The sequence below is a fragment of the Panthera leo genome, chromosome D2, assembly GCF_018350215.1.
Source record: "Panthera leo isolate Ple1 chromosome D2, P.leo_Ple1_pat1.1, whole genome shotgun sequence".
In the NCBI taxonomy this organism is placed as follows: Eukaryota; Metazoa; Chordata; class Mammalia; order Carnivora; family Felidae; genus Panthera; species Panthera leo.
In genome coordinates, this window is record NC_056689.1 from 11183625 (window position 1) to 11211073 (window position 27449).

Genomic DNA, 27449 nt, shown 5'->3' on the forward strand with positions numbered 1-27449 from the left:
GGGTACAACTGTATGTGCACATACGTAGCATATTTATGTAATAAAATCACCAATCCATTCAGGCAGATAAACTTCAAATTCTGGAAACTTATACAAGCACACTAATTTATGCTAGTGTTTTATACCTGTCACCCACCTTTTTGAATATGCTTTGCCTTTCCTATCAATAATACTTTGACACCTTAAAATCACTTTGAGGGGCGCCTGTGTAGCTCACTTGATTAAGCATCCAACTCTTGATTTCGGCTCAGGTCATGATCTCACGATTCAGAAGACTGAGCCCCAGGTCGGGCTCTGTGCTGAAAGCGCGGAACATGCTTGGGATTCTCTCTCTTCCTCGCTCTCCTCCCCTCCCCCCAAATCTCTCTTTCTATCAAAATAAATAAAAATTTAAAAAAATCACTTTGAAATAGCTCCGATCTAATATGTAAAAATCTAGCTCAAACATGGTGGCACTCTACAAGGGATGTAATTATGTAAAAAATTGTAAAAATGTAAAAAATTATACATTTTTTCCCATTTGGTGTTTTAGGAAAAGTTGTTTTGAAAAATTTGTTTTTTAAAGCATTGTTTGTTTGTTTATTTATTTATTTATTTTTAAAGTTTTATTTATTGATTTGAGAGAGACAGCACGCACACACGTGTGAGTGGGGGAGGGGCACAGAATGAGAGGAAGGGAGAATCCCAACCAGGCTCTGCACTATCAGCACAGAGCTGGACACAGGGCTCGAACTCATGAACTGCAATATCATGACCTGAGCCAAAGTTAGACACTTAACGAACCACCCAGGTTCCCCTATTTTCTTTTAATTTTTAATTTTTTATTTATTTACTAAGTAGGCTCTACACCTAACATGGGGCTTGAACTCACCACCCTGAGACCAAGAGTGGCATGCTCCATCTACCGAGTCAGCCAAGCACCCCGGTTTAAACATGAATTGGCAGAGAGCAAAACATGACCTCCCACAAAGTATGATAAATGATCTTCCTTTAGACATATCACTAAGATGAAGGAAATTATATGCACTTGGAAGAATTATGTGGAAATTACAATTTTCCCAGGCAACATGATAGCAAAATCAGGATTAAGCATGTCATAAAGTTATTTTGCCTAAAACACTTCTCTTACCACATAATACACCTCAGAATATACCTGTATTTTCTTCAACTTTCAGTCCCCAAAATAGAAGCAAAGATTTATTTTAAAATAAGTCGGCTACAGAGGATGAATGAAAAGGAACTCTTTGACATGAAACACACAACAACTGACAAAGAGAAATAAGTGACAAAAGCTTCAACCTCATACCGTGGACGTTTGCATCAAGTAATCATAATCATCCCGATCATCTGCAAGGACATCTTCGGTGAGCCTTGCAGAATGGCTCGTGCTATAATCTGGCTTTGTTCTTCTAAGCAAAAATCTGAAATATAGTACAGGACTGGGGATCAGCAACATTAAAAATCTCTGCCTACTTAAAACATGTGCATATCATCAATCTAGTAGAGTGGTTCACAACCAGGGCTATTTTTGTTCCCTAAACTATGCCTTTATCTCCCAGCTGGAGATACTTTTAGTTGACACATTGGGGGTGCGGGGTGGGGGTGGGGGTGTGCCACTGGCATTTAGCGGGTGGAGGCCAGGGATGTGACTAAATATCCTTCAATTAACATGGCGGACTCTCACAACAAATAATTATCTGAACTACAGTGTCAATCACGCTGATCTGGAGAAATTAAGATTTAGTGCAAAAAAGGATGCTAAAATAACTTGCCTTGTGTCTATAAAAAATACTATTTAGAGAGAATACTTTAAGTTTCAACCAAGAACGTAAATATAAACATCTTAAAAACTCTTTGGAGAAAATACTTGTAAATTATATATAAGGGGTTAATATCCAGAGTATATAAAGAAATCCTACAACTCAAAAACAACGAAGCAAATAACCCAATAAAAAAAATGGGCAAAGAACCTGAAAAGACGTTTCTCCAAAGATGATATACAAATGGCCTAGAAGTATATGAAAAGATGTTCAAGATCACTGAACATCAGGAAAATGCAAATCAAAACCACAAGAAGACACTAATTCACAGTCATTAGGAGGGCCATCATCAAAAAGACAGAAAGTAACAAGTGTTGACGAGAATGTGGAGAAATTGAACCCTCGGGCAGTGTTGGTGGGAATGTAAAACGGTGTAGCTGCTGTGGGAAACAGCATGAAGGTTCCTCACAAACTTAAACACAGAACTAGCAGCAACCACACTTCTGGGTATGTATCAAAAGTAATTTAAAGCAGGGCCTCAAAAATACATTTGCACACTCAGTTCACATCGGCACTATTCACAATAGCTAAGAGGAAGAATCAACCCAAATATCCATCAGCGGACAGATGGATAAGCAAAATATGTACACACAGAGTGGGGTATTACTCAGCCTTACAAAGGAAGGAAATTCTGGCACGTGCAGTGACATGGATGAACCCCGAGGATATTAGGCTGAGTTAAGCCAATCCCACACAGAAGAGAAAAACACAGTATGAATCCACATTTATAAAGTGGTCAAATTCATAGAAATAAAAAGGAGAATGGGGATTACAAGAGGCTAGGGGGAGGTGGAAAAGGAGAGTTGTCTAATGGGTAGAGAGTTTCAGTTCTGCAAGCTGAGAAAGTTCTGAAGACCTGTTTCACGACTATGTGAACATGCTTAACACTATGCAACCATACACTTAAAAAATGGTTTAAATGGTAGATTGTGTTAGGTGTTTCTCACCACGATAAAAAAAGTGCATTAAATAAGTAACTTCTGGGATAGATTATGTCTGTGGTAACAAATTCGATGACAAACAGGTTGCGTTCCTGTCGCCTGTCCAATCCTTTATATGTAAAGGAGAAGGAGAGGGAAGGACAAACGGACCCTAGGAAATCCCTCGCTCTGTACCTCTCCCCACAAAATAACTGCATATTTGAAATTATGCTCCATGTATCAATGACCTTTGTTTCAGACGAGAGGGCTTTTCCTGAGCATAGTCTTTGTGGTTATTAAACTCTGGTTTTGTGGCTTCCTTGTCTTTGTCAACACGGTCTGGCACCAGATGGCCATGAGCTGTCTTCATTAGAACCTCAAAGTCAGAATCTGCATCGTAATCCTCCAGATCATTCTTGGGCCCAAAGAGGCCGGCGCCTGGGAGCCCGCCTGCCACCGTCTTGGAGAAAACCTCGGCACACTCGATCGGCATGCTCAGGCGATAGAACATGATGTCGGCAGTGCTGTTCTGAGCGCCAAAGGACTTCTGGGTGACTTTTAAACACGGAGAACTGTCGATGGTGCCATCTATTCTGGTCACCTAGCGAATGAAGAAGTGATAGCTCAAATTCGAATCAACGCAGTCAACCTCCTGATGCCAAAGATTGCTAACACACATCACGTCTTTAAAACCCCAAACACGGCCCACACTTGGCATAATTTTGTAAATGATGAGATTAAACACAGGGAGTACTGTGTTCCAGATAGACTCATAGCTCTGCCTTTTTTCTTTTTAATTCAATTTAGTTAACATGTAGTGTAACAATGATTTCAGGAATAGAATTCAGTGATTCATCACTTACATATGACACCCACTGCTCATCCCAGCAAATGCCCTCCTTAATGCCCATCACCTATTTAGCCCGTCCCCCCACCCACTGCCCCTCCGACAACCCTCAGTCTGTTCTCTTTATTTAAGAGTCTCTTATGGTTTGGAGTGCTTGGGTGGCTTAGTCGGTTAAGCATCCGACTTCGGCTCAGGTCATGATCTTATGGCTTGTGGGTTTGAGCCCCGAGTCAGGCTCTGTGCTCAGATGTCAGAACCTGGAGCCTGATTTGGATTCCGTGTCTCTGTCTCTCTCTGCTCCTCCCTCATTCATGCGCTCACTCGCTCTCTCTCTCTCTCTGCTCAAAAATAAATACTAAAACAAAAAATTTTTTAATAAAAAAGAGTCTCTATGGTTTGCCTCCCTCTCCGTTTTTATCTTATTTTTCCTTCCCTTCCCCCATGTTCATCTGTTGTTTCTAACTCAAAACATAGTTTAGAAAATTCATGTTAAAATTACATTCATTCAGACTGAGCCTGGTGTTGCCTATATAAAAACAGAATTAATTATTGTTAATCAGTCTAATCAGGTGCTCATAAAGTACCTATAATCAGAGCCTCATGCTGTGCTCAGACTCCATTACTGTGTAACACAGTAGGGCCACCTTTCTAAGTAAGTGGCAATAACTGTCCAAGTGGGAATCCCCAAGCGTAAAGACGTTCCACCCCTGGCTTTTGGCAACGGTATGAATTTTAAAGAAAAAGCAAACCTCGATGTGCTCATGGTTTGAAGGGACCTGGAGAAACTGAGGAAGCCTCTTGCTTAGCCACATGGTAATATCCCTGTTTGTGTTCACAGCAAACGGTTCGTAACCCTCTTGTAAGCCACAGATGGTGAAATATTTCAAGGTGCTGACATCCTTTCCAAAGTTCATCCTGCCCACCTGAGCCACTCCAAGGCTACAGACAGGAATGAATCCTGGGAAGAAAAGAAAAAAACAAAATGTTCCGTATCATTGGTATAAGAGCCTGTTTGTTTGGAATTTCCAAAAGCACCGCTCTGGAACTCTCGTCTCTGAGAGAGTCGTCGGCATAAAGTAAAAGAGTAGTTCGAGAGAGAGACCACTGTTATTAAGTATTACATGCAAGGGTCAAAAGACCAGTGTTTGCTCATGGTTTACTGAACGTGGCCCCTAGATAAGGCTCTTCTTTTACCCTGGACTCCTGTGAAGAAGGTTAGGTGCTCAGCAGCCCCTCGTCCTCCAGGGATCTTAGGGTGTACGGCAATGGAAGGATGTCGCCATCACACAGCCTCTTAGCTCAGGAGTGCACGGGACTCTCTCAGAAGGAAGGTGAGAAGGAGGGAAACGCCCAAGTGGGTTTGTCCTTCGATCTAGCACAAGCACTTGAAAACGTGCAACTACCAAACACAGCCTAAGCCACAGATTTCTTTGCACGTAACTCAAGGGAAAAAGGATTGGGAGCAACAAATTAAAAAAAAAAATTTGATATTTATTTTTGAGAGAGAGAGAGAGAGAGAAAGAGAGAGAGACAGTGGGGGAGGGGCAGAGAGAGAGGGAGGCACAGAATCTGAAGCAGGCTCCAGGCTCCAAGCTGTCAGCACAGAGCCCAACACAGGGCTTGAACCCACAAACTGTGAGATCATGACCTGAGCCGAAGTCAGACTGCGCCACCCAGGCACCCCTTAAATCTTTTTTTAATGTTTATTTTTGAGAGTGAGAGAGCATGTGCGTGCGAGCAGGGGAGTGGCAGAGAGAGAGGGAGACAGAATCCGAAGAAGCAGGCTCCAGGCTCTGAGCTGTCAGCACAGAGCCCGGCGCTGGGCTCGGACTCATGAACCATGAGATCATGACCTCAGCTGAAGTCGGACGCTTAACTGACTGAGCCACCCAGGTACCCCTGGGAAGCAACATTTTTAAAGGTTTTCATTTGCTTGTAGCTGCTTTCGATCTATGAAGAAAACTGTGTCCCCGCTTTTTTCTGGAGTACACTACACCTAAGCATAGAAAATAAAAATAAAAATAAATAAATAAGTAAATAAATTTTCAGATGTAGTTGCTAAAAATCCCACTGAAACTCCTCCATCTGTCCCTTACCCTTTGATGTCACTGCCATTACAGATTAAGCAGGGCAATCCACACCTAACCTAAATAATTAAGACATGAAATTCAAAATGTAAGTCAAAGTAAACAAGAAACGAAATCAAAAGCAACAGCAATAAGCGACGGGGGAAAGCCAAAATATTTCATCAGCTAATGTAATGAGTTGCAAGGTTAGTACATCTTCCTGCTACTGAATGAACAGGGGAAAACATGATTAACATTGTTAATTGTGTTTTTGAATTCTTTGGAAACAACGGTCTTTAGCAAAGGGCTCTGATGCTCATTTTCAGTGTTGGGGGGCTGCCTAGGTACTCTTCCTTTCCTTCTACAGTGTTTTACACAGAAATTCAAGTAGCATAATAAACAAGGTCAGTATTGGAATGGAGGCTACAGAGCAGAGGATGTAACTTACAGATCAAAGAAGCAGTGGATCCTACGAATAAGCCAGCAACTGTCTACCATGATGACTTACGCTTCATCCTCCGTTAAAATTAGTCAATGTAGGGGCCCCTGGGTTGCTCAGATTGCTAAGCATCCATCTTTGGTTCAAGTCATGATCTCATGACTTGTGAATTCAAGCCCTGCATCAGGTCTGTGCTGACAGCTCAGAGCCTGGAGCCTGCTTGGGGTTCTGTGTCTCCCTCCCTCTCCGCCCCTCCCCCACTCATTCTCTCTCTCGCTCTCTCTCTCAAAAATAAACATTAATTTTTTTAAATTAGTGAATATAAAAGCAATATATAATCCTCAAAATAGCACAAGACAATAAAAATTACATCCTATCATTCATAATGATTTCACGCAGTTTGTATTCATCAATATATACCCAAATAAATAGTGGTATAACAGTGTTACCGGCCAGGAAGCAAGAACACATCCAGCTGTGTTCAAGGAAGCGTGAATGATGAGTTTCTAGTTAAAACTAAAGCCCACAGCTGTGTGTACAGCTGTGACAGCTCTTGAAGTGTCAGTCAAGGGAAATTGTTTTCAATAAGTGTCTAGAAAGGAATCAAAGAAAATGACTGCATAAATACAATAGATCTGAGACAGGTTGAAATACATTTGCACAAACTGGCTTATCTAACATCCATTCGACATAAACTGGGGGATACCAAGACAGAAACATCTCCGATTGTAAATACACATTTCTTTCTAGCCACATTATATGTAGAAGGAATCCCTACCCTATAAGTGAAGTTATAAATACCCACATAGATCCCTGGGTGTTTGTTATATTAATATCTGAACTTTTCCGCATGTTTGAAATATTTTCATTTATTTTTTTAAGTTCTTTTTATTCATTTTGAGAGAGAGAGAGAGAGAGAGAGAGAGAGCGAGCACGAGCAGGGGAGGGGCAGAGAGAGGGAGGGAGAAACCTAAGCAGGCCCTATGCTGTCAGTGGGAAGCCCAACTCGGGGCATGATCCCACAAAACGTGAGATCATGACCTGAGCCAAAATCAAGAGCCAGATGCTCAACTGACTGAGCCACCCAGGAGCCCCAGGAAATCTTTTCATTTAAAAAACCAAGTAACTAGGGTTGCACACAACGATTTATGTCCCAAACTGTTCACTATGGCTGCATTTATGATCACAGAAAATATTTTGCACACTAAATATGTTTTTCCATTGACATGTAATACTATTTAGCTTTCGAATCTGGTTTTCAAACGGTAATTATTATATACAAAAATATTCATAGTACGTATTATTTTAAGAAAGAAAGATATAGCATATGATTAGTTTTTAAAGTTGGAAAGGCAAGGGGCGCCTGGGTGGCTCACTTGGTTGGGCATCTGATTTCGGCTCAGGTCATGATCTCATGGTTTCCCGGGTTCAAGCCCCATGTTGGACTTTGTGCTGACAGCTCAGAGCCTGGAGCCTGCTTGGGATTCTGTGTCTCCCTCTCTCTCTCTCTGCCCCTTCCCCACTCGTGCTCTCTCTGCCTCTCTCTCTCTCTCAAAAATAATAAACAAACAGTAAAAAATTATTTTAAAAATAGATGGGAAAGCATTAGAAGTTTTTTAATTAAAAGAAGTTACAGAGGGGCACCTGGGTGGCTCAGTCGGTTGGGTGTCCAACTCTTGATCTCGGCTCAGGTCATGATCCCATGGTTCCTGGGATCGAGCCCCATCCTGGGCTCCAGGCTGACAGTGTGGAGCCTACTTTGGATTCTCTCTCTGCCTCTTTCTCTGCCCCTCTCCCTCCCCCTCTATCAAAATAAATAAACCTTAACAAAATGTTATAAAATGGTGGAATTTTTAACACTCTTTGTTCTTTTTCTGTCTCTCAACAGATTTTCTTCAGTGAATATGCATTTTACTATAAAAACAGCTGACAGATTTTGTGAAAATAAACTAATCATTTAATTAATAAAACTGGAATATACCTACATCTTCCTCATACAGAAATGTGTACAATCGTGTGGGTAGTGTGGATGGTCCAACAACAAGGGCAGCCTGCTAAAGCACAAAGTCTCAATGCTGGTGAGTGTCCAGTGAGTTACCAGAAATCTTGCCAATAAAATTAAACTGGTACAAGATTTATGTAGAGCATTTAGTAATGTGCATTAAGACACTTTCAACCATTCATTTCCTTATCCAATAAATATTTATGAGCAGCTACCATGCTCTAGAAACTGGGGACAATAGCTCACGGACACACAGACATCAGCCCAAAGGTTCTCACAGCCTAATGAGGTGGGAAGACAAGGAAAGACATCATACTTCTCGACCCATCTCTGGACATGGGGTGCTAAGAGCAGAGGAGAAGGAGAGAGAGAAAATTCAGGAAGGTTTCTTAGAGGAGTTGTCACCTCAGATGGTAGACAGGCCTAGATACTAGGAAATGACTTAGATCACAGTGTCAAGTCTGAGAGACCTGCATTAAAATCTTAGTTCCAGCACTTGTCAGCTATTTGCCCTTTGACGGGTTACTTAAATTCTCTAAGCTTTAATCCTTTCTTCTATAACGTCTACCCCATAGATTACAGGTGTTTTTTTTTTAAATTTGTTTATTTTTGAGAGATAGAATGTGAGTGTGGGAGGGGCAGAGAGAGAGGGAGACACAGAATCCGAAGCAGGCTCCAGGCTCTGAGCTGTCAGCACAGAGGTTGACAAGGGTCTCAAACTCACAAACCGTGAGTTCACGACCTATGCTGAAGTTGGATGCTTAGGTGACTGAGCCACCAGGCACCTCCCCCCTCCCGCCATAGATTCCATTTTTATTTTTTTATTTTTTATTTATTTTTGTTTTTAAATTTTTTTTAACGTTTATTTATTTTTGAGACAGAGAGAGACAGAGGATGAACAGGGGAGGGGCAGAGAGAGAGGGAGACACAGAATCTGAAATGGGCTCCAGGCTCTGAGCTGTCAGCACAGAGCCCGACGCGGGGCTCAAACCCACGGACCGTGAGATCATGACCTGAGCCGAAGTCAGACGCTTAACCGACTGAGCCACCCAGGCGCCCCATAGATTCCAGTTTTAAAAATGAGATCCTCTATGAGCAGTGCTTAAAACATGGAGGCTCGGTGAACAAAATTAAATTGGGAAAAAAAGAAAAGGTTAAAGAAACTAAATACTCATAATAAGAGAATGGATAATTTTGATATATACACAAAATTAAGTATGTACAGGATTCATCAAGAGGAAATTGTAGGGAGAGAAGAAAACCAAACGGGGAAATAATAACACGTGGTGATTCCATGTGAAGGGTAAACAGGTGTCCATTGCACTATTCTTGCCCTTTTCTGAAAGGCTATTTCTCAAAATATAAAGTTGGCTAAAAAAAATCAAAAGCCATATTTGGGGCACCTGGGTGGCTCAGTTGGTTAAGCGTCCAACTTCAGTTCAGGTCATGATCTCACAGTCTGTGGGTTCAAGCCCCCGCATCGGGCTCTGTGCTGACAGCTCCGAGCCTGGATCCTGCTTCGGATTCTGTGTCTCCCTTTTTTTCTGCCCCTCCCCTGCCTGCGCTCTCTCTCTCTCTCTCTCTCAAAATTAAATAAACATTAAAAATTTTTTTTCAAGTTATGTTTAAAATGTTTTTGTATCTTGGAACAACATATATAATATTAAGTTAAAAAGGTGGCTGTGGACATTTATTTTTCCATATCAATGCTTTAAATGGGGAAAAAGTACATGAAAGCCAAATTTCTCTCTGGGTAGTGGGGATATATACAGCTTTTAGCCATTTTTGTTACACTTCTTTGTATTTTCCAAATATTTGACAAGAATTTGTTACTTTTTAATAAACAGATATAATTTTTCATTAATTTATGGCAGATATAGACTTGTAGATGATATTTTTACTACTTTGCTATCTTAGTCCTCTTTAAAGGAAGGTATTAAGAAAGTATACCCAGAATTAGAATTTTTTTTTCTTTTTAGTTTAGATGAAGCTGAACTGAATAAAAATTAAATCATACTGTGACTTCTGAAGATGGAGTTTTAGTAACTTCTGTGATAATAAAAACCAATATTTCTATAAATTATATGTTTTTACATTACCCTACATACAGCAAGAACAACTAGACGGCAATGACATCAGAGAACAAAGAGTGGAAGAAAACTACAGGTACTTTTTGGTCACGGGACAAAAGGGCCAGAGCTCAGTCACTTCCGGTTGGCCAGTACTTGGCAAAGGGCACCGTAAATAAAGGTGCAGACAATGGATGACATGGCCATCACACGAGGCTCCCAAGTAGTGACTAATGTTCCCTGAGTGTTTATCTGATGTGCATCTCACTGAACACGAACAACCATTTGGTGAGACAGGAATCGTTACCACTTTCTAGACAAGGCAACCCACATTTTAGCTGAAATCACTTGCTCACAACTGGGTGGCCGGAAAGGAAACCCAGGCCTGCCAGATCCTACGATCCACACTTTAAGCCAGGGCCATAAATAAGCAGAGAGTAGAGATATTAGGTTTTGTGGGGCAAACTACTCAAACCTCAGTTGAAGTGTAAAAGTGGCCACAGACAGTATAAATGAATAAGCATGACTGTATTCCAATAAAAATTTATTTACAGAAACAGGTGGCAGGCTGGATCTGGTTCTCAGGCCTTAGTATGCCAACCCCTGCTCTAAGTCACTATTCAACCCTGTCTCCATTTAGTATCAGGTCTTACCATTCAGCAAATATTTAATGAATACCTGGCATGTGCCAAGATCTGTTCTTGGCTGGAGATATAGCTGTGAGCAGAATGGAAAAGAGTCCCTAACCCTCTGGAGCTTACCTTTGTGTAGGCATAACAAGTAAACAGTTATATCTATATTTATAGAGTATACATTTATATAGATATAGATATAACTATGCACACAAACTCACACATATACACACACAAAGTATATAATACAAAGTATATATAACGTATATATAATATGATATAATATAATATAATATAATATAATATAATATAATATAATATATAATCATACATAATATAATGTCAGGAAATGACAAACGCAATCAAGACTGACCGAACGTTTGCCATAAATTAAACAAGATGGGATAAATGACATCACTCTTAATAACTGCCCATAGCAAAACATGATGATTGAGGTTCAGTTCTTTGTTAGTTTGAAATAAGCTGAACACACAAACATCCCAACACAATAAAACAGACGTCCACGCGGTTACATATGCCAGCACACGCTCAGGCAGACGTAAAGTTTGGTCCTACCTTCCTATGTTTTATGTTCCCAATCTTCTATTCCAGTCACCTTAACTGACATCTTGCGAATAACAAAGCCTCATGATATCTAAGGGAACTTTTCTTCCTGGCCGGGGATCTTAAATTAGTACCCATGAGTCCAACTGGTTTCCTGGGGCTGTGCCAGACCCACCCTAACCATTTGTAAATTTGTTAAAACAGCAGCTACGACGTATGGTTCAACTGTTTCCTCCAACAAAAGACAGATGGCTTCAGCAAATTTTAACTTTCTCCGTTGACGAGCCACCCTGCTCCGGAGCAGAGGGGTGTGTGATGAGTGTGCGTGTCCACCAAGGCACTGGCAGTCACAAGGATGTGGGGGTGTGACGCAGGCGTGAAATCTGTGGCGGGGGCTAAAATGAAAGAAGATAAAGCAGATCACAAGCATACCAGCTTGTTGTAAGAACATATGGTTTCAGACTTCGAAATTTCTGGACTACAGATACGGATCCTCATTTATAACCCAACCAAATGGCCAAAACCAGTAAAAATGGCTGACATTACACCAAAATGTAAGTTTGAATTATCTGGTCAGAAGAAAGGGTAACACTTAATAGCACCTTAGTATGTGCCAGGTAATATGTAAACACTTTTCCATTTATTATTAAATATTAACCCCATTTTTCAAGATGAGGAACCAAGTAAGACGTTAAAACATTTGTCTCAGGCCCTACAGCTAGTGAAATGGGAAGTGAGAATTTGAATCAAGAATGCAGCAGGGAGGGCAAAATAAAAACAAGACACACTTGCCTTAGATTTCTGGGATCTTAAGAACTGGAAGGGGCATAAACCGATCGCTTCCAGTCAGAGCTTTTTATTTTAGGGAAATGAAAACAGAGAAGCTATTTGCCCAATGTCACACAAGAATTATTATTTTCAGAACTGGGTCTAGAATCCAGGGCTTCAGACATGAAATCTGCCGCTTCTATTCCACGTTGGCTTGGAAAATGAATTAACAAATAAACTAAGTGTATTAACAAATACACTAAAATTCCATAGGGAATTTACTATGTTTTAAGCTCTTTAGTGTGCAGACTTCGTAATATCAGCTTTGGCATAATAGGGACACCCCCATACTTTCTTCCTGGTTCTTGGTTCACTTTGGATCATCAAGGTCATTAGGAATTTTATTTTTGACCCTGAATACTAGCAAGTGTCCCTCTTCACCAAGGTATACAATGTCACTGTCAATTAACTGCCCAGTTTAAGGAGAGTTTGGTTTTCACTGAGCTCATCAATCATAGAAAATAGACATGCAAACTCAAAAGACAGAAATTAGATCATCTGAAATTTAACTCTAGGCAATCAAAATAAACATTCTCATTTGTTAATGTAGCACACAGTGAAGAGTTTTATTCCTGGACACGTCCAGAGAATTCGAGGATCTCTCTTTCCTGATTCTAGACAAAACTATGAAACCAATTATGCTAGTTCCTGACATCTTCATACTCTAGAATTTGTCTACCACTTTATAACCGATGCCTTTATCTTCACTCCAAATATCCAATGTCCCAACACAATTCTTTGGCTGTTTGGACGGCCCCAGGGCAGTGACTCAAAGTCCTGACTTCTACCCATGAGTACTGATTTTTAATTAGGGAGATCCTTCATAAGTTACCGTCCCAGGTCTGATAACAGACATGCATCTCAGGTCTGTTATCAATGGCAGGTTTTTTAGAGTGACACTAGTGACAGAAAGGACTTACGGGGGAGCCAGAAGGCTGGGATCTGGGGTGGCGCAATCCTTATACTCTTGTGTCATGTTGAAAATCTTCTTAATGAGCCACATGATTCCACCGAGCAGTTAATCTGTTGTAATATTTCCACTGAGTGTGAAAATATTGTAAGTACAGTCCAACAGTTCTATATTCTTCCTCTTTTTTAAAGGTAGCGTGGTATCATCAGTAATGGAAAGTTTTCCTTCCCTCTCCTTGGAGGTCTTCTCAACCAAAAGCTATGTGATTATTTTAATTCCGACAATATTCTTCTCTTTTGCTTCCGACAATATTTCTTTAGTCTAAACGAGTCTAAACCCCATGCAGACTCAGCACCAGGAATTCTGCTCACTGTCCTCCCAGGTGGCAGATACAACATGGAAAGCCTCACTTCTGGATTTGATTATCATGATTACAGATGCAGACCCCGAGGACTCCGAACTGATCTTTAGTTACAGAAGAGCCGACAAGGTTGAAAAAGCTCCAGTGTGATGAGCCACTTACACAACACAAGAAAGGCACCTACAGCCAACTTTGTAAAATGCAGGTAATCTGACAAAATAACTGCTCTTTCACCATATGGCAAGATTTCAAATGACTCTTACTTGCTTTAAATTAAGGGTACGATGAGCTCTTCAAACTATGGATAACAGGAGGCTCGGCACTCAGGAGTAAATCAAGAGTGGTACTAGGTGAGCAGGGGCTACATGTAGAGGGGGGCAGCGCAGAAGTTTGCTGGGGCTGCCATGACAAAATAGCACGGACTAGGCGGCTTAAACAACAGAAACTGATTCTCACAAGTCCAAGATCAAGGTGTCCGCGGGTCTGGTTTCTCCTGAGGTCTCTCTCCTTGGCTTGCGGATGGCCACCATCCACGGCCTTTCCTCTGTGCATGGGCACCACCCCCCCCAGCACCCCCCCCGCCCCTGACGTCTCCTTGTTTTCTTATAAGGACCAGTCATCGTGGAGTAGGGCCTGACCCTTATGACCTCATCTAACCTTAATTAGTTCTTTATTTTTTTTTAAATATTAAATTTTTTTTTAATGTTTTGTTTGTTTTTAAGAGAAAGAGAGAGACACACACACAGACTGCGAGTGGGAGAGGGGCAGAGAGAGAGGGAGACACAGAGTCTGAAGCAAGCTCCAGGATCTGAGCTGTCAGTGCAGAGCCCTGTGCAGGGCTCAAACTCACAAACCATGAGATCATGACCTGAGCCAAAGTCTGATGCTTAACCGACTGAGTCACCAAGGTGCCCCTTAATTATTATTTTAAAGGCCCAAATATAGTCACATTAGGGGGTTAAGGGCTCAACATATGAATTTGGATGGGGGAGAGGCACAATTCAGTCCATAACAGGGACACAGACGTGGTTGCATTCAGAATGCTGTATTCACCAGCAGACATATCTTCTCTGAAGCCATGCCTGCTGAGTCCCAAGGGACCCTGAAGGAATCCGTGGATTAGAAGAATCTGACTTCTAGGAGAATTTCATTTAATACTCTCACAAGGCATTTTTTCTTCTTTTTTTTTATAAGGAAGCAAAACTGATTTTTCACACACTTCGGGAGATAGCAAGCCCCAGCAGAAGATGTGCATTCATCTTCATAGTAGTAAGAACTGGCTCATACTGCATGCATTCTTGAAAGAAGTGTGGGACACACATTATGTATTCCAGAAAATTCTGTGCACCATCGTCCCTGTGACCTCAATGTGCCAGGTAAACGTCGTACTATCCCCATGTTTTCACCAACGTTCCTTTGTCTTTCTATTTTCTTTTTTGCTTTACTGTCACTATTTTGTTTTTCTTTCCTTTGTTCTTAAAGTTTATTTATTTTTAAAGAGAGAGAGGGAGAGAGAGGATCCCAAGCAGGCTCCCCACTGCCAGTGCAGGGCCTGATGCAGGGCTCAAACTCAGGAACCATGAGATCATGACCTGAGCCGAAATCAAGAGTCAGATCCTTAACCACCTGAGCCCCCACAGGTGCCCCTTATTTTGCTTTTCTTACATTTACATTTTTCTTTACATTTATATTTTGTGAGGGAATCTGAAGTTTATACTACTTGAGAGTTAAGAGAAAGACTGAGAGCCATAAACAACCAAATCAAAGAACGAATAAAGGAGGGAATGTCTTTTAAGTTAGGGCATAACCATGTTCAATACTGACATAATTTTAGGGGGATCTGGTATTTCTTTAGTCTAAACGAGCTTTAATTGGGAGGCTCAGGGATGCACCCTTATTTTTCCTATTGAAATTAGTGATGATTAGTTTTTGACCTATGGAAATTTGCCCTATGAGTGTGCTTTAAGTAATAAAATATCCTCATAAGGCAGGGAAGAGGGCAAAGAGCAAAATAAAAGTACAATTTGCGAGGAGCTGGTACTTGGGACTAAGATTCTGTTTTTTTTAATTGGGGCACTTGGTTAGATAATGTGTGAACCACAAGATTTCCTTCAGTCCCTCCAGAGACCTAGAGAAAAAGCCATTGGTTAGTAGTCTTCCTGGCTTCTTTTCTCTAGGCTAATAAACCGATCTCAGCCTTTGAGATTTTGCATTCTGCTGACACCAAAAAGCAAGAGATAAACCCAATCCAAAAGCTTACCAAGGAAAAGGTCATTTCTCCCTGAGGCCTGGAGCGGCTATAGGTATTCGATGAAGGGCTCTTCCCTCCCTGAGGTGGCCTCAGATTGACCCTAAGGATGGGAAACACTGAAGGGGAAAGAACATGGCCATTGAAGACCATTCCCACTACCTCATCATAACTGCAGACTGGGAGAAAAGATTCCAATGAGATGCACCTCCCCAAAAGGGCTGGTGCTCCATTAGAATTCAGAAATCTTTTCAAAAGAATTCTCTTGTGTAGATGTTATGTTGAAATGTGGACAGGGAGACCTCTCCCCGAGACAGGATTCCAGAGAAGGAAGCAACAAGAGGGACCAAGGTAACATGTGGGACACAAGGCGATCAAATATAAGAAAGCTGAAGAAGATGGAAAAAACAGAGAACAGAAGCTGGGGCTGTGGGAAATACGAAGCCATTCATTTTGCCCAGAGGGCCCCCCCATAAACACAGGCACAACACTCTTCAGACACAGGCCATTACTATTCCTTATACTCATACCCATAGCTTCTCTGCTGTAAAAGGAAAGATTCTTCCTGATTTCTTGTGCTGGAGATCACACCCCTCTTCACCTTATCAGGAACTTCATTTCAGTTAATATTGTCTCTCAGACTTTTACCATCAATTTCTCCCTCTACTAGGTCATTCCCCAAAGCTCTATGGACATGCTCATGAATCTCGTATTTCTTTAAGAATCTCAAGTGCACAGAAGTGGAAGGTGGATTAATTACAAACTGTTGTTCTTGACGCACTCTTGTCATGACCTGCTTTTGCTTCTTTAGTTGGACTTTTAAAAATACTGTAATTAAGTGGGGTGCGTGGGTGGCTTAGTCGGTTAAGAGTCTGACTTCGGCTCAGGTCGTGATCTCGTGGTTCATGGGTTCAAGCTCTGCGTCGGGCCCTGGGCTGACAGCTCAGAGCCTGGAGCCTGCTTCAGATTCTGTGTCTCTGTCTCTCTCTGCACCTCCGCAGCTCGTGCTCTGTGTGTGTCTCTCTCTCAAAAATAAATAAACATTAAAAAAAATACTGTAATAAGTGTCTGCTAACCCACCGCCCAATGGAGAAACTAAAGCCTTCACAATAGCCTACATCAACCATATCATGCTGATGTTCCCATCTCCCTGCCTCCCTCCACCTGAGGAAACCATCATAGCCTTAAATCCTAAAATTAGCACTCTGTTATTTTCTTTATATGTACTTTTAAAATAGACTTAGAAAGTTTTAGTTGCTTCAAACTTTTACAAAAAATGGTAACATGCTATATTATTCTTGTATTCGTTTCCGATTGCTTTTGTAACAAAACACGACAAATTTAGTGGCTTAAAATAAAACCAATTAAGTATTAGCTTATATTTCTGAAGACCAGAAGTCCAAAGTGGATTTTAACTGGGCTACAAATTGTCCACAGGGCTTGTGTTCGTTCTGGGGACTCCGGACTCTGGGGGAGAATCTGTTCCCTGCGTTTTCTAGCTTCTAGAGGCTTCCTACTGCCCCTGATGCCTGGCTCTTTACTCCTTCTTCAGAGCCAAGATCTTCAAATCTCTTCACTCTTTCTCTCTTTCCTGCCCACCCCCAACTTCTGCCTCCCTCTTCAAAAGACTTGCAAGTTGATTACATTGGAGCCACCCAGATAATCGAGGATAATCCTCCAATCTTAAGATTCTTACCTTAATCACTTCTGTAAAATCCCTTTTTCCAGGCAAGGTAATCTATTGCGAGGTTTTAGGGAGTGGAACATGGACGTCTTTGCGGGGCACTGTCTCTGCCTGCCATAGTTCTCTTTCATGACTTACTTCGTTCCTTGAAATATTCCTCTTGTCATCTATCACTACAGTTTCCCAGTTTACTCATCCACTCTCCTACAGGTGCGCACCTGATGGGTCCCTGGCTTTGGCTACTGTGAGCAGTGTTCCTATGCACATTCTTGCTCGTGTCCCCTGCTGTAGACATGTATAAATGTCACTGGGACAACTGGAATAGAATTTCTGGGTCATGGGTATGTAAATACTCAACGTGCAGTGATTCTGTCAAACTTTTTTTTTTTCAGCAAGGGCACCAATGTGTACTGTCAAGAGAAAACAGACATAAAATAGCATCTAATTATGGGGTTGCAGTTCCCTGATCATTAATAATAACAAACATTTCCTCAAATGTTTATTGTCCACCTGAATTTCCTCTATGAGATGTCAACTCATGGCTTTTCATCCTTTTTTTTTTTTTTTTTAACAGATTTCAGTTCTTCATGTTCTCTTAATACTAACATTTTTTTTCAGTTGTTTACATTGCATTTGAGTCTCTCTACCCCACTAATAAATTGTTTTTCCATTTTCTTTAAGGTTTTCTTATTGTTCTTTTAATGAAAGTTCTTAAATTTGTACAGATTTACCAGTCATTTATAGTCACTGGTTTTTGTTTATATTTGTTTGTTCTACTCTAAAGGAAAGGTTTCCTATCCCCATAGTCTAGAAGATTTGTCTATATTTCCTACTAGGAGTGCAAAGTTTTCCTTTTGGCATTTAAGACCTCAATCCATTTGGGGCTGGCTGTCACACATATGGTGTGAGGAAATTCTCTGATCTCATCTTTTCCATCCAGATCCCATTTTTCACAATCTTCTTTTCCCCACCGTTGCGACATTCCACCCATCACATTAGAAGGCTCCATACAAAGAGGTGCCTGGGTGGCTCAGTCGGTTGAACATCCAACTTTGGCTCAGGTCATGATCTCGCGATCTGCGAGTTCGAGCCCCATGATGGACTCTGTGCTGACAGCTCAGAGCCTGGAACCTACTTCAGATTCTGTGTCTCCCTCTTTGGCTGCCCCTCCCCTGCTCGTGCTCTCTCTCTCTGTCTCAAAAATAAATGTTAAAGGGGCGCCTGGGTGGCGCAGTCGGTTAAGCGTCCGACTTCAGCCAGGTCACGATCTCACGGTCCGTGAGTTCGAGCCCCGCATCACGCTCTGGGCTGATGGCTCAGAGCCTGGAGCCTGTTTCCGATTCTGTGTCTCCCTCTCTCTCTGTCCCTCCCCCGTTCATGCTCTGTCTCTCTCTGTCCAAAAAATAAATAAACGATGAAAAAAAAAAATTTAAAAAAAAAAATAAATAAATAAATAAATAAATAAATGTTAAAATAAAATAATGAAATGAAATGAAATGAAATAAAATAAAATAAAATAAATAGAAGGTTCCATACATGTGCTGGTGTTCTGTCATCTGTATTATACCCTACTGATTAACTTGCTTATCCCTGCACTAATACTACTCTGTCTCAATGATGATAGCTTCACAATAAATCCATATTTATTTTATCCTTTAAAATAAATATAGTAGGACATATACCCTATCCTTGCTCTTCTTTATCATGATGATCTAGATACTGGAGCCCTTTATTCTTCTATATACATTTGGGAAACATCATGTCAAGCTCCGTGAAAAACTTGTTGAGACTTTGATGAATGAAGCATGATGTCTGGATTGAATCCATACATCAATTTTGGAAGAATTAATATCTTAAGGCTGTTGTCTCCTCCATGAACATAATACAGCTCTCATTTATTCAGTAATAAATCTCTTTTTAAAACTACTTTACTGGGGCGCCTGGGTGGCTCAGTCGGTTAAGCATCTGACTTCAGCTCAGGTCATGATATCGCGGTTTGTGGGTTCGAGACCCGCGTTGGGCTCTGTGCTGACAGCTTGGAGCCTGGAGCCTGTTTCGGATTCTGTGTCTCCCTCTCTCTCTGACCCTCTCCCGTTGATGCTCTGTCTCTCTCTGTCTCAAAAATAAATAAATATTAAAAAAAAAACTACTTTACTAAGGTATGATTGACATATCAAAGGCTATACATACTTAATGTACACAATTTGATGAGTTTTGAGATAAGTATACATCCATGAAATCATCACAATCTATGCCACAGACATATCAGTTATCTCCAAAAGCTTCCTCCTGCTCTCTTATTTTTATCATCATCGTCATCACCAATGTGTGTGTGTGTGTGTGTGTGTGTGTGTGTGTGTGTGTGCGCGCGCATGCGCGCACAAGTGTGTGGTGTGAGGTAAGAACATTTAACATAAGATCTACCTTCTTTGCAAAATTTTAGACATATAATTCAGGCCTATATAGTTAACTAAAGGAAGAAGCTCTCTAGGACTTACTAATCTTGTATAACTAGAAGTCTCTATCCTTTGGCTAACACTTCCCTATTTCTCCCTTTCCCTAGCCCCTGGCAGCCACCATTCCACTCTCTGTTTCCATGAGTTTGACTATTTTGGATTCATCATGTAAATGGTATCATGTAGTACTTAGGATCTGTCCTTCTGTATCTGGCTTATTTCACTTAGTATAATGTCCTCCAGCTATCCATGTTGTCACAAATGGCAGAATTTACATCTTTTTTAAGGCTGAATAATACTCCATTGTATGTACATTTCACATTTTCTTCATTTATCTGTCAACACTTAGGTTGTTTCCTTACCTTGCCTATTGTGAATAATCCTTCAATGAATGTGGGATTGCAGAGATCTCTTTGAGATCCTAATTTCAATTCCTTTGGATAAATACCCAGAAGGAAGATTGCTGGATTATGCTGGATTACACAGTTCTATTTTTAATTTTTTGAAGAATCTCCATATAGTTTTCTATAGTGACTGTACCAGTTGACCTTCTCACCAACAGTGCATGAGGGTTTCCTTTTCTCCACACCCTCACCAACATTTGCTATCTTTAGTTTTTTTTGCTCATAGGTATGAAGTGATATCTCACTCTGGTTTTGATTTGCATTTCCATGGTGATTAGTGATGTTGAGCACCTTTTTATATAACTGAGGGCCATTTGTATGTCTTCTTTGGAGAAATATCTATTATGCTCCGTTGTCCATTTTTGAAAAGGGTCATTTGTTGTTGTTTTTGCCAATGAGTTGCAGGTGCTTCTTATAAATTTAAAAAATTACCCTTTATCAGATATACAGCTTGAAAATATGTTTTTCGCATTGCATAGGTTGCCTTTTCATTGTGTTGATGGCATCCTTTCTTGTGCAAAAGGTTTTTAATTTGATATAACTCCATTTATCCATTTTTCCTTTTTTTTTATTTTTTTTTTTTTACTGCTTTTGGTATCATATCCAAAAAAATCATTGCCAAGGCCACTCCCAAATAGCTATTCCCATATGTTTCTTCTTGGAACTTTACAGTTTCAGGCCCTAGAGTTAAGTCTTTAGTCCATTTTGAGTTGATTTTTGTGTATGGTCCATCCAATATCATTCTGTGTATAGCCACAAGAACATTTTGTGTATGGTCCAGAATTGGATGAAGGATCCAATTTTATTTTTTACATGTGAATATCCAGTTTTCCCAGTACTTGTTATTGAATATGCTAACCTTTCCCCATTATGTAGTCTTGGTATCCTTGTCAAAGATCAGCTGACTATATATGATAAATCTCTTAATACAATTAATCTCTCAATAAAGCTCAGTGATTTTTCTCTGTAAAGGTATTGTACACCTTAGGTTAGAGTGAAAATTAGTTACTGAAAATACCTGATGTTACTGTAAATGGTATCTTCTTTTTAATTCAGTTTCACATGTGCATCTAGCATGGAAATTTAGCTACCTTGCTAAATGATTCCTATTACTGTCTGACAAATAATCGTATTATCGGCAAATAATGATAGATTTGTTGTTCCCTTTATTCTCATTCTCATCATTTCCGATTTCATTTCTTGCCATAGCACAAGTTTGAAAACCATTTATGACAACAGACTGCTTAGTGCAGGAAGGTACCACGGCTGCTAAAGTTCTGAAAGATTTTGTTAAGTGTTTTAGGTTTACATTCTTCTTACAACCTGTCTTTATATCTGTGCCATGCTTCTTTTGGCATGTTTTACCATTATCCTAATTCCTCCTTATTGGTACAGAGACAGTGAGCTTAGACACATACATAGTGATTATTAAGGCAATCAAAAGAACTATGTGGTAAGATAAATGAAAAAATACGTATTAATAATATACAAATAATATAAATTATATGTATTTGTAATATATAACATAAATATAAATTATAAGTATATTATGTGTCATATAAATTATACACACAAGTAATGTATTATATATTGTATAATATAATATATATTAGTTATAAATCATAAATCTAAATTATAAATATATAAATAATATAAATACATATATTTCAAATTTCTACTAAGCCTGGTTCTTGTCCCCTACCTAACATGGTAAGAATCACCTCCACTAGGCTCTTGAGGAAGTATATAAAGAGGAAGTATATACACTCCATATAAAAAATGATTACTTAAAAAAAAGCTTGAGTCCTAAAGTGGATATGGGATAATCATCTCTGGCTTTACCAAGATGGACTGGATTAGTCAAAACTCCTTTCAGGTTCTTGCAAAGGGGCAGGTGTCTGGCTACCACAACTCTGTGTGTAAAAGCGTGAATATCAACATTCACACTATACACAACATGGTTTGTGATAAAAATGACTCCTGATGGGTTAACTGCATACACATGGGGAGAATTATATATACTTCTAATGATGCCCGATGAAGAGGAATGCTTGGGGATGCCCTGCACACGTTAGAGTTCCCCTCCTCTATCCTTCTGAGTAGACAGGATCCAAGGATGGGCTCCGTAGTGCTTTGGCAGCTACAACATATTCCTGTGCTAAAAAATCTGTTGAACTAAATAAATGGTTTTTCACACTTGCTCTTTTGAACCCTAGTTGTCTCAAGGGCTATCTCTTAGTCGTGGTGGGTCAATTAAGGAGCCCATCTCAGGGTCTCCCGTTATAGTTATACCCAGAGCATACCCATCGAATTTCCTATTTAGTAAGCTATGCAAAGATAATTGAGAGAGAAATGGAAAATTCCACTCTAAAAAGTATTTTAAAGTCATAGGCATAAAACTCCATTTTATGGAAGAAAGTCTAGAATTATGACCACTTGCTAATTGTTAATGTTAATCGTTAATGATCATGGCTACATGAAACTTGCAACATGCCTTAGAGACCAAAAGATACCTCCCCAACACCTCCAACAAAAGCCCAACGATATGCACCATAAAATTTTCAGATAATCCATCAGAATGTTGTATTAACTCTACAGCAGATGTACCAGTATAGGGTTCAAGTCATTTAAAAAAATTTTGAAATGCTATGAGGTGTAAAATCAAAAATGCTGTTTACATGACTGTGCCAGGCAGACTCACTCAGTCCAGTTCATCACCACGATGGTGATTGGTCTTTGCAACAGTGCTGTGGCATGAACATTTGTTACATGCTTAAACAGTATGGATGAGCATTCCACATGGTTTATAACTCTAACATTACACATAGATTTATGTGGCATAAATTTAACAAAAGAACTCAAACAGGCATTTACTTCCAATGAAGGAAGGCATAGTATGCAACAATTATTAAATAACAACCAATTAAACAATAAAATCTCAGGTCGTACCCATGGTACTGGCCAGTACAGACACATAACACAGAAGAAGCCCCTCTCCCACCTGGCCCCCAGATACATTAGCAGTCATAAACATAATCCCAGAGAAAGGGAGATGGGTGATGGGTCGGTAGAGTACCAGTTTCTCCACCCAGAGATACACGTGTGCAAAACAGAAATTAAGTTATAAAATAATAAGATTCCTATTACTTTTACAAATCTGTGTTTGAGAAATGATGGACGTGCCTGATCAAAAGCTTGTTGAATGATGGGGTGTCTGGGTGGCCGTCAGTTAAGCGTCAGACTTGGGCTCAGGTCACGATCTCACAGTTCATGGGTTTGAGCCCCGCGTTGGGCTCTGTGCTGACAGCTCAGAGCCTGAAGCCTGGAGCCTGAAGCCTGCTTTGGATTCTGTGTGTGTCTCTCTCTCTGACTCTCCCTCTCTCTGCCTCTCCCCCGCCAAAAATAACTAAACATTAAAAAAAATTTAAGGGGCACCTGGGTGGGTCATTCGGTTAAGCATCTGACTTCGGCTCAGGTCATAATCTCACGGTTCATGAGTTTGAGCCCAGCATCAGGCTCTGGGCTGACAGCTCAGAGCCTGGAGCCTGCTTTGGATTCTGTGTCTCCCTCTTTCTCTGCCTCTTCCCCTGTCACACTCTGTGTCTCTCTCTCTCTCTCTTTCAAAAATAAATAAACATTAAAAAATTTTTTTTTTAATTAAAAGCTTGTTGAATGAATGAATATAGAGTTTAAATCAAGGAATGAACTGGATAACTTTTGAGGATCAGGGACCGGTTTATAAATCCTAAAAATACCGACTGAGGTATATCTCTTAAAATCCATGACTATATATATATATTCAAATAATAAGTTATATCCCAAAGCCATTTTGAAAGAAAAATGTGTTTGCTCATTTTAAAATGAGATATTTGTAGAGTATTTTGTTAAGTACTGTCTTGCTTACATGCTCTAGAGCAACACTATCCAAAAGAACTTTCTGTGATGATGTAAAGGCTCTAAGTCTGAGCTGTTCAGGAGAGGCACCAGTTAGCCACAGGGGGGCACTGAGTACTTGAAATGGAGCAAATGCCTCTGGGAAACTCAATTGTAACTTTATTTCATTTAAATTAACGTGAATTCAAATAACCCCAGGCGGCCAGTGGCCAACTTCCTGGAAGGGCAGCTCTGAAGAATGAATTTTTCATTTATTTCCAAAGGGCTTTCACTTTTCCTTCACAACCTTGCTCAAGGTCACCTCAAAGCCCTGCACTGTGCTTCCATGGAACATTCTGCGTTTCTTCAATTTAGAGCTTCCCCACTGAACAGAAATTATTCGAGTATTGACTTCCCCGGTATACTGTAATCTACATAAAAACAGGACAGCGTTTTATTAATCTTTGTCATCTCAGCATCCAGCGGAGGGACTGACATGTGGCAGGTCCTCGTTACACTTTTGTGAAATGAATGAACAGAAAGAAGCTATAAGCAGCTGATTAAACGGGGAAGTTCTAAATGAAAATTTAACGTTTGTGGAAAACTATCCTTTTGCCTGCCATTTATTTTCTGATTCACATGCATAAAAGCCATTTCTGCCTTATTGAAATCCTAGCTAAGCAGGAGAGGTAGTGTTTCTGCTAAAGTAATTTCAAGGGTGTCTGATCAAATAAGCCATATGGCACCCTGGCAATTTACAGCTGCAACTCATCTGCTCACTCACCGTCGAAGATGGCTGCTTATGAAACGTTAGAACAGTCGCCTTCGCTGTGCTGCGAACCCGAAGGCCACTTACCGTCACCAACATCGAAGTCCTTGAACGCCAGTTCCGAGCCCGAGTCGTCCAGAAGGATTTCGCCATTCAGTGTGAACATCATGGTGTGCTCTGTCATGTCCACCATGCATCCCACGACATCGCCCGCTTGCCAAGAGCGCCCATAGTGTTCGTTGCCCTGGTGCCACCGCTGGGCCTAAGGGACAGAAGAGTCTCTTGTCACAGACCGAGCCGGGAGAACAGCACCCACCCACCACTACTGGTAGGACTCACAGCAGCTCCTTCTAGTAACACAGCAGGAGGAAGGGCTCAGTGCCACCCCACGCACGGGTCACACACCCTAAGCGATGTGGAGGTGCCTGGGAATTCTACGTCCCTTTGATTAACACTGTATGCTGTGGAATCTTGAAGAACAACCCAAATGCTATGTCATTACTTTGAGGAACGATGACTTTAAAAATCAAACCCGACACACTTTCTATTTAAAACAAACAAACCGGGCGCCTGGGTGGCTCAGTCGGTTGAGCGTCCGACTTCAGCTCAGGTCACGATCTCACGGACCGTGAGTTCGAGCCCCACGTCAGGCTCTGGGCTGATGGCTCAGAGCTTGGAGCCTGCTTCCAGTTCTGTGTCTCCCTCTCTCTCTGCCCCTCCCCCATTCATGCTCTGTCTCTCTCTGTCTCAAAAATAAATAAACGTTAAAAAAAAAATTAAAAAAAAAAAAATAAAAAAATAAAACAAACAAACCAACCTCTGTGTCCTTAGAGGTTATTTTTTCTCACTAAAATGAATGCTTCTCAGGATTTGGGTTGTTTTTCTCCACTCCTCCAAAATGCAAAGAATTATGAGTAGAGAAAAAGCTGAGAATTTATCACTGAAAATGACATTCTAGTTTTCGTCTACTTCAAAATAAAATTCCATTCCTTGGAACCAATGGCATGGATACTTTAACAAAACAGACATCTTGAAGCATTTCAAGATATACTAAAACTTAAAAAGCTCCAAATCAAACCTAAAAATATTCTTAGGATGTTTACTGAAATAATACACCAAAAATGAAATGTGCCAACAATGTTTTGTATACAGAGGTGAAATTTCACATTATAAATACAATTCAAACACATTTTTGATAAATGTGACTTGTGAATCTGTAAGTACATTCCACTGATTTATGGGATCAAAATTAGTTACATCAATTATTTTGTCAGATAAATCTTCTCGTTTTCCCCTCAATCGTCGCCTTCATTGCAAACTGATATGTCAGGGGGTATAGTCACCAATGTAAAGTAATGATATGATTATTTTCAAGTATAATACACTCTACTTTTAAAAATTTTATTTCAGAAAGTGCTAGCTTTCAATAAGTGTTTAGATATTCTATCTGAAATAAAAAACAGGTTCAGGAAATGTGGTGTTTCACAACAAAGTGGGTCTGTTGTCCCCTGGAAGACACATTATTAATTTCTAGCCTAGAAATGCTGTCCCACTCATGCCTACCTCAGTACTCAAATGTCAAGTCTCCTCATGATTGCTTATTTACTCTAACTTTCCTTTTAATTAAAAATAACTTTTCCCCTTCATATGAAAGGAATGTAAATTCATGGAAGAAAATCACAGAATAGAAAAGACTAAAATTTCTATAATTTTATCAATCAAAAAATGACTATCATTCTCTTGTGGCTAGGTTCATATACATATTATTTTTTTATTTTTAAATAATTTATGTACATAAAATAATCTTTAAACATTTATATAATGTGTAAGTAAATAATAAAATAAGCACCTGACCAGCTTCCATCCACCTTAAGAAATATTACTAATAATGCTGAAAATGAAAACTTTTTGTCATTATAAACAACAGTCTCCAGCATTCTTGTGGCTATTAAATGTGTTTACCTATCATTGATAAATTTCTTCTATGGAATTGCTACGTCAAAGTGTATGCATTTTAATAGTTTTTTTTTTTATGTTTATTTATTTTGGGGAGAGAGGGAGAGCGAGTGCAAGCAGGGGCAGAGACAGGGAGAGAGAGAATCCCAAGCAGGCTCCAGCCATCAGCACGGAGCCTGATATGGGGCTGGAGCTCATGAACTGTGAGATGACAACCTGAGCTGAAATCTAGAGTCAGAAGCTTATCCCACTGAGCCACCCAGGCGCTCCAAAGTACATGTATTTTTAATTAGCATATGCATTTTAACACTTCTGATAGATAAGGATGATTCATTTTTTGGGTAGCAATGTTTTACTTCTTGAATTTCCCTGTGGGGGAAATGTTTTGAGATTACAAGGACAAAATTTTCTTGGAACTATTTCTGCTGAGTGGGTGCTCCAGAAAGTCCTGATTTTACTGCCCTACCCAAAGGAATGGCAGCGGAAATCTCTCTCTCTCTCTCACTCTCTCTCTCTCTCTCTCTCTCTCTCTCTCTCTCTCTCTCTCTCACACACACACACACACACACACACACACACACACACACACACACACACACAG

General features: G+C 40.2%; 1 protein-coding gene across 1 annotated transcript in view; it reads right to left on the reverse strand.

The window, feature by feature from the left end:
• Window positions 1–27449, reverse strand: part of RYR2 (ryanodine receptor 2) — a 765551-nt gene that overhangs the window by 247485 nt on the left and 490617 nt on the right. Inside the window, exons 29-32 of the mRNA XM_042907783.1 lie at window positions 24980–25154; window positions 4337–4545; window positions 2989–3341; window positions 1307–1421 (exon numbers count right to left, since the gene is read on the reverse strand). Coding sequence (XP_042763717.1) covers window positions 1307–1421; window positions 2989–3341; window positions 4337–4545; window positions 24980–25154 — 852 coding nt within the window. The remainder of the gene's footprint in view (window positions 1–1306; window positions 1422–2988; window positions 3342–4336; window positions 4546–24979; window positions 25155–27449) is intronic.